General features: G+C 45.4%; 1 protein-coding gene across 9 annotated transcripts in view; it reads left to right on the top strand.

Moving 5' to 3' along the window:
* The window catches only part of MORC2 (MORC family CW-type zinc finger 2), a 40569-nt gene extending 37905 nt beyond the window's left edge, over positions 1-2664 (top strand). For 2 of the 9 annotated variants that reach the window (XM_057526002.1, XM_057525999.1), the window contains 2 exons: positions 932-1111; positions 2401-2664. In XM_057526002.1, the coding sequence (XP_057381985.1) occupies positions 932-1111; positions 2401-2469 (249 nt within the window). In that variant the 3' untranslated portion in view covers positions 2470-2664. Of the gene's footprint in view, positions 1-931; positions 1121-1213; positions 1307-1880; positions 2274-2400 lie in introns of those variants that run through there. The other 7 variants (XM_057526001.1, XM_057525998.1, XM_057525997.1 and 4 more) reach the window with 6 other exon arrangements.
* The last annotated feature ends 10842 nt before the right edge of the window (positions 2665-13506 follow it).

Genomic DNA, 13506 nt, shown 5'->3' with positions numbered 1-13506 from the left:
CTAGTTGCTCCGTGGCATGTGGGATCTTCCCAGACCAGGGCTCGAACCCGTGTCCCCTGCATTGGCAGGCAGACTCTCAACCACTGTGCCACCAGGGAAGCCCTCTAACACGTTTTAAAAACAGCAGTTTTTAGCTGTTCAGTGCTAGGTAGTTCATACATCTTCACAGAAGTAAATAAATGCTAGAGTTGGCGAGACTGCAGTTGTCAGCCAGGACCTGCTGGTCATGGATTTGTGTTCATCAGAATGGCCTCATCATTCACGTTGGTGATTTATGAGTAAATCATAATGTTATAACTCTGAAATTAAACATAAAGAGTTATTACCCAAATTGTTTTTTATACTGAGATTCCATGTAACTTTCATTTGAAACAAGTGTTCTGCTGCTTTCTAAAAGTTTGATAAAGCCCCATGTCTAGAGAAAGTGCTAATTAACATTACTGCCCCACCCCCGGGAAGTTTCAGGTACTCAGGGAAGATGGTGAAAAGCTCTGATGCTGTATAAACATACTACACAAACCTGGAGGAATCTGTTGTTGATAGGTGCTTGATAAATACTTGTGGAAGAGAACTTTTGATCTTGACATTGTTGGTTGTGACTTGGAAGTGGTTTGCTCAAAGTGCTGTTGTGCACTTAGAAAGGTGAATGGTGAGAATCATCCCTCACATTTACTCACGGCTGGCAGTCTGCCAGAGCACTTTGGTATGTGCTTCATGTGTGATCCCGTCTTCATCCTCGTGGCAGCCCTGTGAGGTGGATGTCGAGGTCTTTCTTCTCTGGAGCTAGAGAGATCACTTGCTTCTGGGTCCGGCATCCCTTCAGACTGAGCTTCCTTGTGCTGAGCCAGTTGGGGACACCAGTGCCCATCTAGAAGGGCACTAGGGACCCTCGTGAGCTCATGCACTCACCCTCCAGCTCCTCTCCCAACAGAAAGAGTACTTCAAGCAGTATGAAGTGGGGCTCCAGAACCTGTGCCATTCCTACCAGAGCCGCGCCGACTCGCGGGCCAAGGCTTCTGAGGAGAGCCTGCGTACCTCCGAGAGAAAGCTCCGCGAGACAGAGGAGAAGCTGCAGAAGCTGAGGACCAACATCGTGGCGCTCCTGCAAAAGGTGCAGGAGGTGAGCCAGGCAGCCCTCTCATTGTAGCGGACCACCTGGTGTCTCAGGGAGGGGGGGCTTGGGCACCTCCTGCTCCCTTCTCCCCACTCACAGGAATCTGTGGTTCCACCCCTGGCTGCACAGCATCCTGACCAGGAGGGCTGGAGGTGGTGCGGCTGCCTGGGCCTCATCCCAGCCAGACCCACGGTATCAGACTTTTGCCCTTGTTTAGACATTCTGATATACAACCTGGTTTGAGAACCCTCCAAGTCATAAAACAGAAAGACATTCTCACTTTTCCAGATGACGCCCAGATGGGATTAGGTAGCCCAGAAGCAGGGAGCGCCCTGTAGGGTCTCAGCCCTTTATCCAGGCAGTAATCATTGAGGACAACTGCTCTGTGCCTGTCCTGTGGACCCTTGGTGAAGCAGACAGGCAAGATAGGGGTCCTGCTCTCATAGCCCAACAAGTGGAGGAGACAGAACTACTGTTGGCGGGAAGTGCTGTGAAGTAAATACGAGAGAGACAGAAAACAGGGATGCCACTTTACTAGGGTGTTCAGGCGAAGCCTCTCTGAGGAGGTCCTTGAGCTGAGGGCAGAACCCAGTCACGCAGGAGTGGGATGTGAGAGCTCTGGGGAGAGGGAAGAGCAGGGCCCGAGGCCTAAGGCAGGGAGATGTGGGCGATAGAAGAAGCAGGGCCCTGTACCAGGTGGGAAGTCCCTGGAGGGTGTGGCACTAAGACGTTTGCAATCTAAGACATTTACTCTGGTTGGTTGTAGGAGGGCCTGGAGGGGGCGGAGGTTAGAATCCGGGACTCCAGTGAGGAGGTTCCCACAGTTGTCTGGGTGAGAGATTCTGGCAGCCTGAACCTTGGATGGTGACAGTGAGGAGGGAGAGAAGTGGGCAGATTTGTTGTAATGTCTTTGAGGGAAGGGGAGGAAACAAGGGTGATGGTTCTGGTTTGTCTGAGCCCCTGGGTGGAGGGCAGGCGGTGGTGGCCTGTACCAAGATGGAGCAACTCGGGGTGGTGGTGCCGTTGAGCTGTTGGATGTTTTGAGTCTGAGAAGCCTGCAGCATGGCTAAGGCAAGCTGGGAACTTGGGGTAGAGGCAGGGCAGGAGCAAGAAATCTGGGCGCCATCTGTGCACCGAGGAGGGAGGGGGCGGATGATCAAGAAGGGACAGGCCTGACAGCCAGGGTGGAGGGGTGAGAGGAAGGGGCACGGGCTGCAAGAAGTGGGGGGAGGCGGGCCCCCCACCACCTTGTGGACCCCGGCTGACCCTGCCCTGCTCTGTTCCAGGACATAGACATTAACACAGATGACGAGCTGGATGCCTACATCGAGGACCTGATCACCAAGGGGGACTAAGAGGCCTGGAGCCAGAGATCAGCTCCCCTGCCCCTCAAGGCAGAGCTCCTGGGGGTGGAGTTTCATTTATGGGTTGATGGACTTACCTTGGTTTGACTCACATGGGATATTTGTGCTTTTGGAGGGAAAGAGACTCTGATTCTTTGAATCGTCCTCTCTAAGTTTATAAATATTTATTTTTTAAAAGAAACAAGATGCTCTGCCTGCTGTGAGACCATACATTCTTTTGGTGACTCTTGCGCAGAGAACAGCAGCAGGACGCCAAGTCTGAGCTGCTTCTCTTGGCTCCTGGCTCCTCAAGGTGTGGTGAATCCAGTGCCGTTTGGAAGTTGGGGAGGCTCCAGGGGCAGGGCTGGGGGAGGGACAGGGCCCCCCAGGCTGGTGCTCCCCCAGGAGCTCCAATCCAGGGGATCCCCACAGGGCCACGGTCAGGAGGAGGCTCAGCGCTGAGCAGCTCCCTGTCTCGTGGCTCCTGCCTCAGGTCGGGGATGTGAGTGGTGGCCCAAGTGGTCGGTCTTGGCTGTGGCACCGTCCAGACAGCTTGGGGAAGAAAGATCCTCCTGTTCAACTTCCCCATTCACCACCTAAGTTCTCCCTGCTGGAGAACTCACAGTGGACAGTGAGGTTTCCTGCCTCAAACACTTGAGTCCAGGTTGTGGCGTGGACAGATCCGACTCTGGTCAGACTGCTGACCTGGGTAACACACTGAATGTTTGAATTCCAAAGGATTCCCTTTAGGAAAGGACCATGTGTGTGAAGGAGCCCCTGTGCTGGTTGGTGGCAGCCTCGTCTGTGGGTGTGGCAGGGTCCTAGGGAGCGCATCTTCCTCAATGGTCCCGGCCATCTGGAGAGCCTGGCACTGCCTTTTCTCTTACTGCGTCCCCCCTGTCTGGCCCCACCAGGCCCAGTCAAGGTCCCTGCTTTGGGGCAGATGGGAGGAGGGGGTCACTGAACCACAGGGACTCCAGAGGTGGCTCTGTAGGAAGCACACCATGCCTTCCTTCCCGCCTGGTCACAGCCTCATAACAGCTGTGTCTCTCAACTTCTCAGGGTCAAAGACAAAGGCAAGAGTTGCTGAATTTTCTCTTTAAGGGCCATTGGAAAAATTCTGGTTTGATTTCTCCCGACTCTCTTCTTCCCCCTTTATTTGGGGACTTTGGGTTTTCTGAAGGCACAAGAACTATGGTCTTGTACCACTGGTCTGCGATTCAGACCTCTCGGTGTGTTTCCAGCATCTACCCACCTCTGGTCAGCAGTGGCCACGTGCTGCCCCGTGAAGACTCCAGTAGGCTGGGAAGCGCTGGCGAGGGAGGCAGGCCCCATGGGAATCGGAGGTCTTTACCCACTTGTGCACGTGGCCAGAAGCACTTGTGACTTGTGGGTTTGGGACTTTTCCAAACCACATCCCTGGGCAAGGGCTCTTTGGGGGAAATATCAGTCAGAGCGGCCCTGACCTCTTCCTCTGGAAGATTTGCTAAGAGTCTTAGGGCTTCTTGAGCTGGTGGTTCCTCTCCTGTCCAGCTCGCTCTCTTCATCACAGGCAGCATACGGTCCATTTTTGTCCCCAAACCTGCTGTTTTAATCTAAGTGCAAGCTGGTTCTGCATTTTTACCAGAGGGTAATACTGAAGTTTTTAATTTACATACCTGTAATCAAAATGCAATACTATAAACTTTCACTGGTGAGACTCCTGAACTCAGTCCGTTTTCTTCTCTTAGTAAAATCCAGCACCTTCCTCCTCTTCATTCTTTCCACCACTGTGGCTTTAAACTGTCTTCAGATTCTTCCTCATCTCCACCATCTTGTCTTATGTCTTCACCCTCCTGGACACCCATAGAAACTGAAATATTGAATTTCTTAAACATTTTAGTTTCAACTTCTGGGTGTTCCCACTTTGCTGTTTAAATCCAACCACAGCGGTGCTGAATGCAGCCTCCTTCTAGGCAGAGCTCCTTCCATTCTGGGTGGGAAGATAAGATGCAGGGGTTCCTCCCCCTTCCTTGTCCTGGATAACTAACCTGCTTGGAATTGTCTAAAACTTGGGAGAAGAAGATGGTCTGGCGGGTCTGTGGCAGGAAGGTCCTGAGTTCAAGGCGGCAAGAAGGTGAATGAGTGCAGCGACCCTTGTTTTTAAGGAGTGGGAGGGATGGGGACTTTGGTGCTTTTTGTTTTTTTTTCAAGTGACACATGCACATGGTAAAAATTCAAACAGTACGAAAGACTGGACCATGAAAAGCAAGGCTCCCTCCTCCCCACCCCCCCGCCCCCCAATGCTCATTCTCCCTGGAAAGAGTATCCGTCCTGAGCACACAACTACACATCTACTGTTCTGTTTCTGCCTGTTTCTCACTTAGTAGATCTTGGGACTTGTTTCTGAAGAGCTCACATGGATCTACTTTATTCTTCTGAACAACCACATAGCATTTCATCGTCTTGGATGTACTTTCATTTAGTGGTCCCATTTATAGAGATTTTGGTTTTTAAGGTTTACGAAAAGTGCTGTGATGAGTGTGTGTGTGTGTATACATGTGTACTTAATCGTTAACTCAGATCTGGGTTTATACAGGGTTAAGTTCCAAAGAGAGAAATGGCTGTCGGACAGTGGATGCATTAAAAATTCTAAGATACATTTCAGAAAAGACTTCCCAATTTCAACTCCCACCAACGGTATTTACCTTGCCCCTCACCCCCACTTGCCTGTCTGTAGTCTGTTCCATCTGAACTGTTTACTAATCTGAAAGGTGAAAAGTGACGGATTTTTGAGTTGGTTTGAGTTAATTTACGTGAGATAGAACATCTTTGTTGGCCGGTTGTGTTTCTCTCTGGGACACAGCTGTAGTTCTGAGTCTTGGGGTAGGGACTTTGTAAATCAGATGAAAAACAAGGGGCAAGTCCTCAGGGAAATGTTCACCTTATATCACCCCTCAGCCCCTAAGTGTCCCATGGATTTAGCATTACAAACCCCACATCAATACTGTATTACTACGTCAGGACAAGGGTTTGACATTGTTTACCAAAGGAAGGCATAGGTTAATAGGCTGAGAGAAACTTCTCTGGTTCCTCCTGTGTGAGTGGCACTGCTTTTTGGCTCCTCTTGTTAGGTCCAGTTCCCCTTGAAAGACATGACTGTCTTTTAGACCCGTGGTTCAAGCAGCCCTGGGCAAGCATCCACAGCTCTACAGACCAATCCGTGTTAAGACTGATAGAGCTCAAACTTCTTTCCCTTTTACACAGAACACAAGATTTGGTCTGAGCGGGCTGTGCCTCCACTGGCAACTCGTCCCCGATGTAAGGCTGTCCTGCATCTGGGCCAGGCTGTAAGGGACCTGTTGGCAGTTGCCTAGATGCCTGAAACATCCTCAAAATTCCACTGGAGGATTCTGCCCTTTGCTGGAGATGGAACCTCTGAGGCTTCCTTTGGAACGGCCACATTGCTCTTGGTTCCTGAGCAGGTGGACAGCCAGCTTGGCCACAGGAGGCAGAGCTACAAAAGAACATGCGTTCTCTGCTGCCATGTTTGAGGCCTCCAACTGTCCTCAGCACTGCTGGGGGCACCCTCTCCATAGTGAGCAAGACACAGACTGGACAGAGGAAGGGCCTGGCGAGGGACAATCCCACTCAGCAATGAGCCCAAATGTTGCCAAGCCTGTTTTTTAGTCTGGCAGTTTTCATGGCAGTAACTTGGAATATGCCAGGCCCAACTAGGACCCCTGGTGGATCCTGCAGAAATTTCCTTCTTTCAGCTCACAAGGCCTCGGACAAATCACTGCCCATCCTGGGTCCCCTTTTCCTCCTCTAAAAGGCATTGGATGACAGTAGAGGTTTTCTGGCTTAGTAAGTCGTAGTTCTCCACCAGAAATTTATCCAGAGGCCCATACCGACGGTTGGAATGGGGCCCCAAAGCCCTTGCTGCCCTGACCCCTTATCTTTGCTTCCAAGATTCACTGGCCCCACCTGCTACCTGTAGGCCTTCCACAGCCTACTCATTGGCCCTCGTGGGGTGTTACCCTATGGCCTTCTGGCCTTCTAACCGTCGGCCCACTTCAGTATTCCGAGGTGAGGAGGGCGGGTCTTCCATCCAGCCGCCTTCGGTCCGCAAAGCAGGTTGCCCCTGCTACTTCCCGGGGCTCGGGCTTTCTCAGCAGCTTCCAGTCAGGGCCTGGAGATAGGGGAGCCCATGCCACTGAGGCTAACCTGGACCAGGGACAGGGGGAGGGTCTGACGGACACATCCCTCCTTTCTTGTCCCCTCTGGACTCTGCTGAGATGCTTCCATGGGACTCTCTGGGGCCACTTCCTGCCCGAGCAACTGCAGTTCTCGGGAAGCTGTGGGCGGCTCTAACCCACAACTTTGAATTTACGGTCCTTTCTTCCCCACTACTCTGTTGAAGCTCTGGGTTCTCACTCCCCTCCCCATTTCCCCACCATTTAAGCCAGTCTGGCACTAGCTGGGTTTGGGGGTGCTGCGATGCGAGGAGAACCCCTAGTTGTCAGAAGGAAGAGTTTTGAGTTCCTCACGCTAAATCATCAGCTACCATAACACAGCACAAGCCCGGGGACTGGCTGCAAACTCTCACCTGGCCCAGAGGACACGTCCAGGACCCGGCCCTCGGCCATCTATCTCCAGAGGCTTTGGGGGTGTCCAATGCTCAGTCCCATCCGGGCGCCTGCCTTCTCCCAGGTCGCCCATCCCAACCTCCTCCAGACCCTCAAGGCAGGCGCGCAACGGCGCCTGCGCGGTGCAGCGGCCTGGCACGTGGTCTGTGCCCAGCGCATGCGCCCTGGGAACGTCGCGAGCCCGCCTACGTGCCCGAGCCCGTGTGGGCGGGCGTCCGAGCCTCAGACGGGGTGAGAGTAGGGCGTCGTGAGCAAATCCGGGTGTACAAGGCCCGCCCAGGGCCCAGCTTGGGGGCGGAGGCCTCGAGGGTCCCACATTCTAGGGCCAGCGGAAGGAAGGCCTTGGGGTTCCAGTGTCCGGCTCAGACCCCAAGCAGAGAAATGGGTAATTTTTTACGCTGGAGTCTGCGTATTAAGCCCGGGCACAGGTGAAACGTTTTACCCGGTTGTTTTCCAACTTTTTGTGGTCACTACAGAAAACTTTTTGGTATAAATGTCCTTGATGGTGTGTGTGGTGCTTTTACGTCTGCAAGACAGAGGACCTGGGAAGGAAGCTGCATGTTTTACATTTTGAAATACCCTTTCCAGGTAATTTCCCCTGAAGGTCCAGCTCGCTGACTCTCGGGACCTGAGGCCTCTTGGGTTTCACGACCTCGGCTCACAACTTTCTTTTCTGCTGGTTTGTCTGTCCTTGGCCTGGTTTATGGTGTTTCTTGAAAGGTTTTGGGGTTTCCTATCGTGTTTAAGAAAGTCCTTCCCCCTCTACCCACCCGCAAACATTCTCCTGCATTTTGTTGCACTGTATTAAAGTTTTTTGTGTCAACCTCCACTCCCTGTGGGAAATATTTTAGTATCTGCGGTTAGGCAGGAGTCAGACTTTGGTTTTGGTTTTTCCAGATGGAAATTCACTTATGCCACCCCCATTTATTAAACGAACCACCTAGGTCATTATTTATATTCATTCTATTTGGTTTTGGACCTGTTGGGCTTGAGGTGACCCTTACATATGTCAATGGAGACAGCCTGTTACCAGCTGGACAGGCGATTCCGACGAGAGGGGTGAGGTCCTACCTGAAACTAGCTTTGGGGGCGTCATTAGCATCTAGATGGATCACTCTCCCTCGCTGTTTTTCTTATTAAAATAGTTTTCCAGGCTATTCTTAGCATTTCTTCTCTCATGAAATTTAAAATCACGTAATCCAGTTCTCTCCCGTCCCTGCCCGCCCCCGCAACAAGTTCCATTGGGATTTAAATTATAATTGCATTAAATTTAGATGTAAGTTATGGGAGAGTTGACATTTTTATGATTTTAAATCTCCCTAGACGATACGAAATGGTTTTCCATTTGTTTGACTCCTTTTAGATCTTCCAATAAGATTTTATTTCTTCATATGGGTTGTGTAACGTTCTCATTTTATTCCTGTTTTATGGTATTTGTCACTATTGTGAATGGAATTTTCCCCCCATCTCTATTCCTGATTATTAATATATAGAAAAGCAAATTGTTTAATATAATTTATTTTCTATTTTATAAACTCTGGTAGTTTTCAAAATAAACTTGTATTTTTAGATAAAATGTGCAAATTTGCCAGTATGCCAGTTGTAATTGCCGAACCCCTGAAACAGTGTTGAATAATTAATTATCCAGTCTTTTTTCTGATGAGGATGGAAATCCACATGTTAGGGTTGAGCAGAATATTGTCTGTTGGTTTTGGTGACTGGTCTTTAAAGTGTGGAAAGAGTTTTTTCTGTTTTTGTTGATGCTGTTGTCTTGTTTTTTAAACTTGGGGCTTCTGGGACGAAGCCGTGGCTGCCAATCTTGTCTGAGTTGAGCACCAGGGGGCACCAGTTACACAGAATGAAATGTGGGTTGTGAGGCCCCCATCCCCATCCCCCATTGTCAAATGCCTTTTCAGCATCTATTGATAAAATTGTATGGGGTTTTTCTCCTTTAAGCTACTGTTTTAGCGATTATTCTTATTAGACATTGAGCAGCTACAAAAGAATACTGTATAAGATATTTATAAGGTAAGAAGAATATGCAGTGTACATCCATCACCTGGTTTAAGAAAACACACATTGTTATTACTTTATAATCCCTGTGTGCCCCTCCTGGGTCCTTTCCCCTTTCTTCCTTGCTCAGCGGTAACTACAAACCTGAATTCTGTGTTTATCTTTTCTTTGCTCTTCTTATACTTTTACCATGTTGGCTTGTATTTCTAAATAATTGCTTTGTTTTGCCTGTTTTTGAACTTAAATGGACATAACTTTTTAAAAAAAATACATTTATTTATTTAGTTTTGGCTGCATTGCATCTTTGTTGTTGCACGTGGGCTTTCTCTAGTTGCAGTGAGCGGGCTTCTCATGGCGATGGCTTGTCTTTGTTGTGGAGCACAGGCTCTAGGCACGCAGGCTTCAATAGTTGTGGCACGCGGGGGCTCAGTAGTTGTGGCTCGTGAGCTCTAGAGCACAGGTTCAGAAGTTGTGGCGCACGGGCTTAGTTGCTCCGCGGCATGTGGGATTTTCCCGGACCAGGGCTCCAACCCGTGTCCCCTGCATTGGCAGGCGGATTCGTTACCACTGTGCCACCGGGAAGTCCCGGACATAACATTTTATTTACTATTCTGCAATTTGTTTTCTTTTCAATATTATGTTCCAGAAATTTACACATGTTGTTGAGTGTAGCTGTAATTTATTCATCTTCACTACTGTATCATAGTGCTGAATATTATACAGTAATAAAAACAAATTACACCTACAATGGAACATACCACAGTTTTAAAAATCCATGTCTCTATGACTGGCATTTGGGTTGTTTCTAGCTTTTTGCTATTACAGTACATCTGTGGACATTCATGTTTATGTCTCCTGTTGCATGCATAATCCTTGGAGACTTGCTGCATCATAGGCCATGCCCATTTCAACTTTACTAGATAATGCCAAATTCTTTTCAGAAGCAGTTGTATCAATTTACATGCCCATTGGCACTAAGTGCTTCATTCCTCTACCCTCACCTACACTTGATATTGCTAGACTTGATTTGTTTTTTGCCAGTCTGAAGGGTGTGTAGTATTATCTCATTATGGTTTAATTTGCATTTACCTGATGTCTAATGTGGTTGAGCATCTTTTCATGTCTATTGACTATTTGAATTTCTTCTTTGATAAAGTGTTTGCTCAAGACTTTTTCCCATTTTTCTATTCTTTTGTCTTCTTTTTATTGATTTGTATTTTTGTATATTCTAGATACAGGTTCTTTATAAGTTGTCTGTGTTGCAAAAATCTTCCACTCTTTGGCATACTTTTTTTTAACTCTATTTTTATAGTCTTTTGATGAGACGTTCTTAATTTTTTTTTTTTAATTTTCTTGAATGAGGTCTTAGTTGTGGCAGGCGAGCTCCTTAGTTGCAGCTTGTGGGCTCCTTAGTTGTGACATGTGGGCTCCTTAGTTGAGGCTCGCTGGCTCCTTAGTTGTGGCATGCGAACTCTTAGTTTCAGCATGCATGTGGGATCTAGTTCTCTGAGCAGGGATCGAACCCGGGCCCCTGGAGCACAGAGTCTTACCCACTGTGCCACCAGGGAAGTCCCTCTTAATTTTAATATAGACTAATTTATCAGTCTTTTCTTTTACTGTTTGCATTTTTTGTAACTTATTTAAGAAATCCTTCCCTATCCTGAGGTCATGAAGATACTGTTTTGTATTGTCTTCTAAAGTGTTTATAGTTTTGTCTTTCACATATAGACCTTTAATCCACCTGAAATTGCCTTTTGTGTATGGTATGAGGTAGAGCTCCAGTTCCTTCCTTCTTCCTGATTGTCCTTACACCCCTTATTGAAGAGTCTTACCTTTCTCATTAATCTACAGCGCAACCTCTCTTGTATATCGAATGTTCATATATGTATGAATCTGTTTCTGGATTTTTATTCAGTTACATTTGTTGTTTCTCTATGCCAGTACCACACTGATTTATTTATTATAGTTTTACAATAAGTTTTGATGTCTAGTAGAGCTGGTCTTGCCACTTCTTCTGCTTCAAGAGTGTCTTGACTATTCTTGGTCCTTTGCATTTCCATATAAATTTTAGAATCATTTTATCAAGCTCCATGAGAAAAGCTATAGGGGTTTCATTGGAATTGATTGTATGTCATCAGTTTGAGAAGAATTGATATCTTTATAAGCCTTCCAAACCATGAAGATGGTATAACTCTCCATTAATTTAGATCTTTCTTTAGTGTTTTTCAAGAAAGTATTGTGATTTTCCCTTTAGAAGTCTTGTATGTCCTTTGTTACTATGTATGTACCTATGTATCCTAGGTATCTGAGGATTTTTGATGCTACTGTAAATAATATTTTTTAAAACTTTATTTCCTGACAGTTTGTTGCTAGTAAATAAAAATGTAATTGATTTTTATATATTGATGATTCTATTTTATCTTTAGATTCTTTTGGATTTTCTATGATACATCATCTGGGAGCAATGATAATTTTGCCAATTCTCATACCTCATGTATTTTTCTTGCCTTGTTGCATTGGCTAGGACTGCCAATACAGTGTTGAATGTAAAGGGTAAAATGGGTACCTTTTGTTCCCCATCTCAGAGAGAAAGCTTTTTTCCCCTTTGGTAGATATCATTCATCAGATTAAGGAAGTTTCTTTCTATTCCTATTTTTAAGCGTTTTTTTCCTTTTAAATATCATTGATGCATGTTGAATTTTTTCTCAAGTGTTTTCTGCATCCATTGAGATGACCATTCAGTGTTCTCCTTTAATTTGTTAACATGGTGAATTACATTGGTTAGTTTTTCATAGGCTAAACCTTGCACTTCTGGAATGATTATAATTTTTCTATATTGCTAGATTTGTTAATATTTTGTTTTGAATTGTACCAGCATGTGAGTGACACTAGTTTGTGATTTTCCTTTCTTGCACTGTCCTTGTTAGGTTTTGGTGACCAGGTTATACTAGCCTCAAGAAATGAGTTGGGGAGTATCCCTCTTGGGATAGTTTCTGTAAGGTTGGTTAGTCCTTGGTCAGCTGTGTCTGGAGTTTTGTGTGTATATGTGTGGGGAGATTTTTTTAACTGATTGAATTTTTAAAAGGTTATAATACTATTCACGTTTTTCTAATTTTTGAGTCAGTTTTAAGTTTTATTTTTCTAGAATTTTATCTCAGTTTTCAAAGATGTTGTTACAGAGTTATTCACAATACCCTTAAAATATCTGTAGCATCTCTATCTATGTCCTCTTTTCATTCCAAATATTGTTTTTTGGGTTCATCCATTTTCTCCTTCCATTTTCCTTATCATTAAAGTTTGTCAGTTTTAGTTTTTCTAAGAATCAACCTCAGCTTTCTTGGTCCCTTTTCTATTATGTTTGTTTTCGCTTTCATTAATTTCTGATCTTCATTTCCTTATGTGTCCTTTGGGTTTATCCTCATGTTCATTTTCCTACTCAAATTGGATGTTTAGCTCATTATTTAGCCTTTATTCTTTTACAACATGAGCTTTTAGGCTATAAATTTCCCTCTAAGTACAGCTTTATCTATGTCCTATAAGTTTAGGTATATAATATTTTAATTTTTAATTGTATTTTCTGATTTTTGATTTCTTCTTTGATCCATGAGTTATTTTAAAAGCATATTTCTTAATGTTCAGACATGGTTGCTTTTTCTAATTACCTTTTCGTTACTGATTTTGAACTGTCTTCATTGTGATCTGAGAATGTGGTCTGTATGCCAATCCTTTGAAATTTGCTGAGGCTTGACAACCGGCCCAAGTATGTGGCTAATATTCATAAATGTCCTGTGTGCATTTCAAAAATATGTATTTTGCAGTTATGTGTAATTCCCTGTATGTGCCTGTTACCAGGTGTTAATTGTGTTGTTTGAACCCTTGCTGATATTTTTGGTCTGTCTGAGCTCTCATTACTGGGAGAGAGATGTTAACATCCTCCATTATGATTGTGGATTTATCTATTTCTCCTTCTGATTGTGTCCATTTTACTTTATTTTGAGATATTACTAGGTGCCTGTGAGTTTTAGAACTCTATGAATTTTACTTTTTATTATTATAAAGTGGCTTTTTAAATTTTCTACACTTGATCTTAGCCAAAAGGCCAAGAAGTGATTGCTTTTTTTATTTTCTGAAAGTTGACATCTAGTAATATTTTTTGCCTCAAAGTCTGTCTTGTCTGTGTACTTATGTCTTAGGTGTTTTCTTGTAACTAGCGTATAGTGGGATTTTGTTTTTATTTGATATTTTTTGTTCTTACCCAAAGCATTTAACTTATTTAAATTTTGTGTAATTATTGATATATTGGTTATTTCCATCTTCTTATTTTTTAATTTTTATTCCAGCTTATCTGCATTCCTTTTTCCTCTCCTTTCCTACTTTCTTTTAGATTGACTGAAAATTTCTCCCCCAC

This window comes from Balaenoptera acutorostrata, chromosome 13, assembly GCF_949987535.1.
Source record: "Balaenoptera acutorostrata chromosome 13, mBalAcu1.1, whole genome shotgun sequence".
Classification (NCBI taxonomy): domain Eukaryota; kingdom Metazoa; phylum Chordata; class Mammalia; order Artiodactyla; family Balaenopteridae; genus Balaenoptera; species Balaenoptera acutorostrata.
This window is presented reverse-complemented; position numbering and strand designations above follow the sequence as displayed.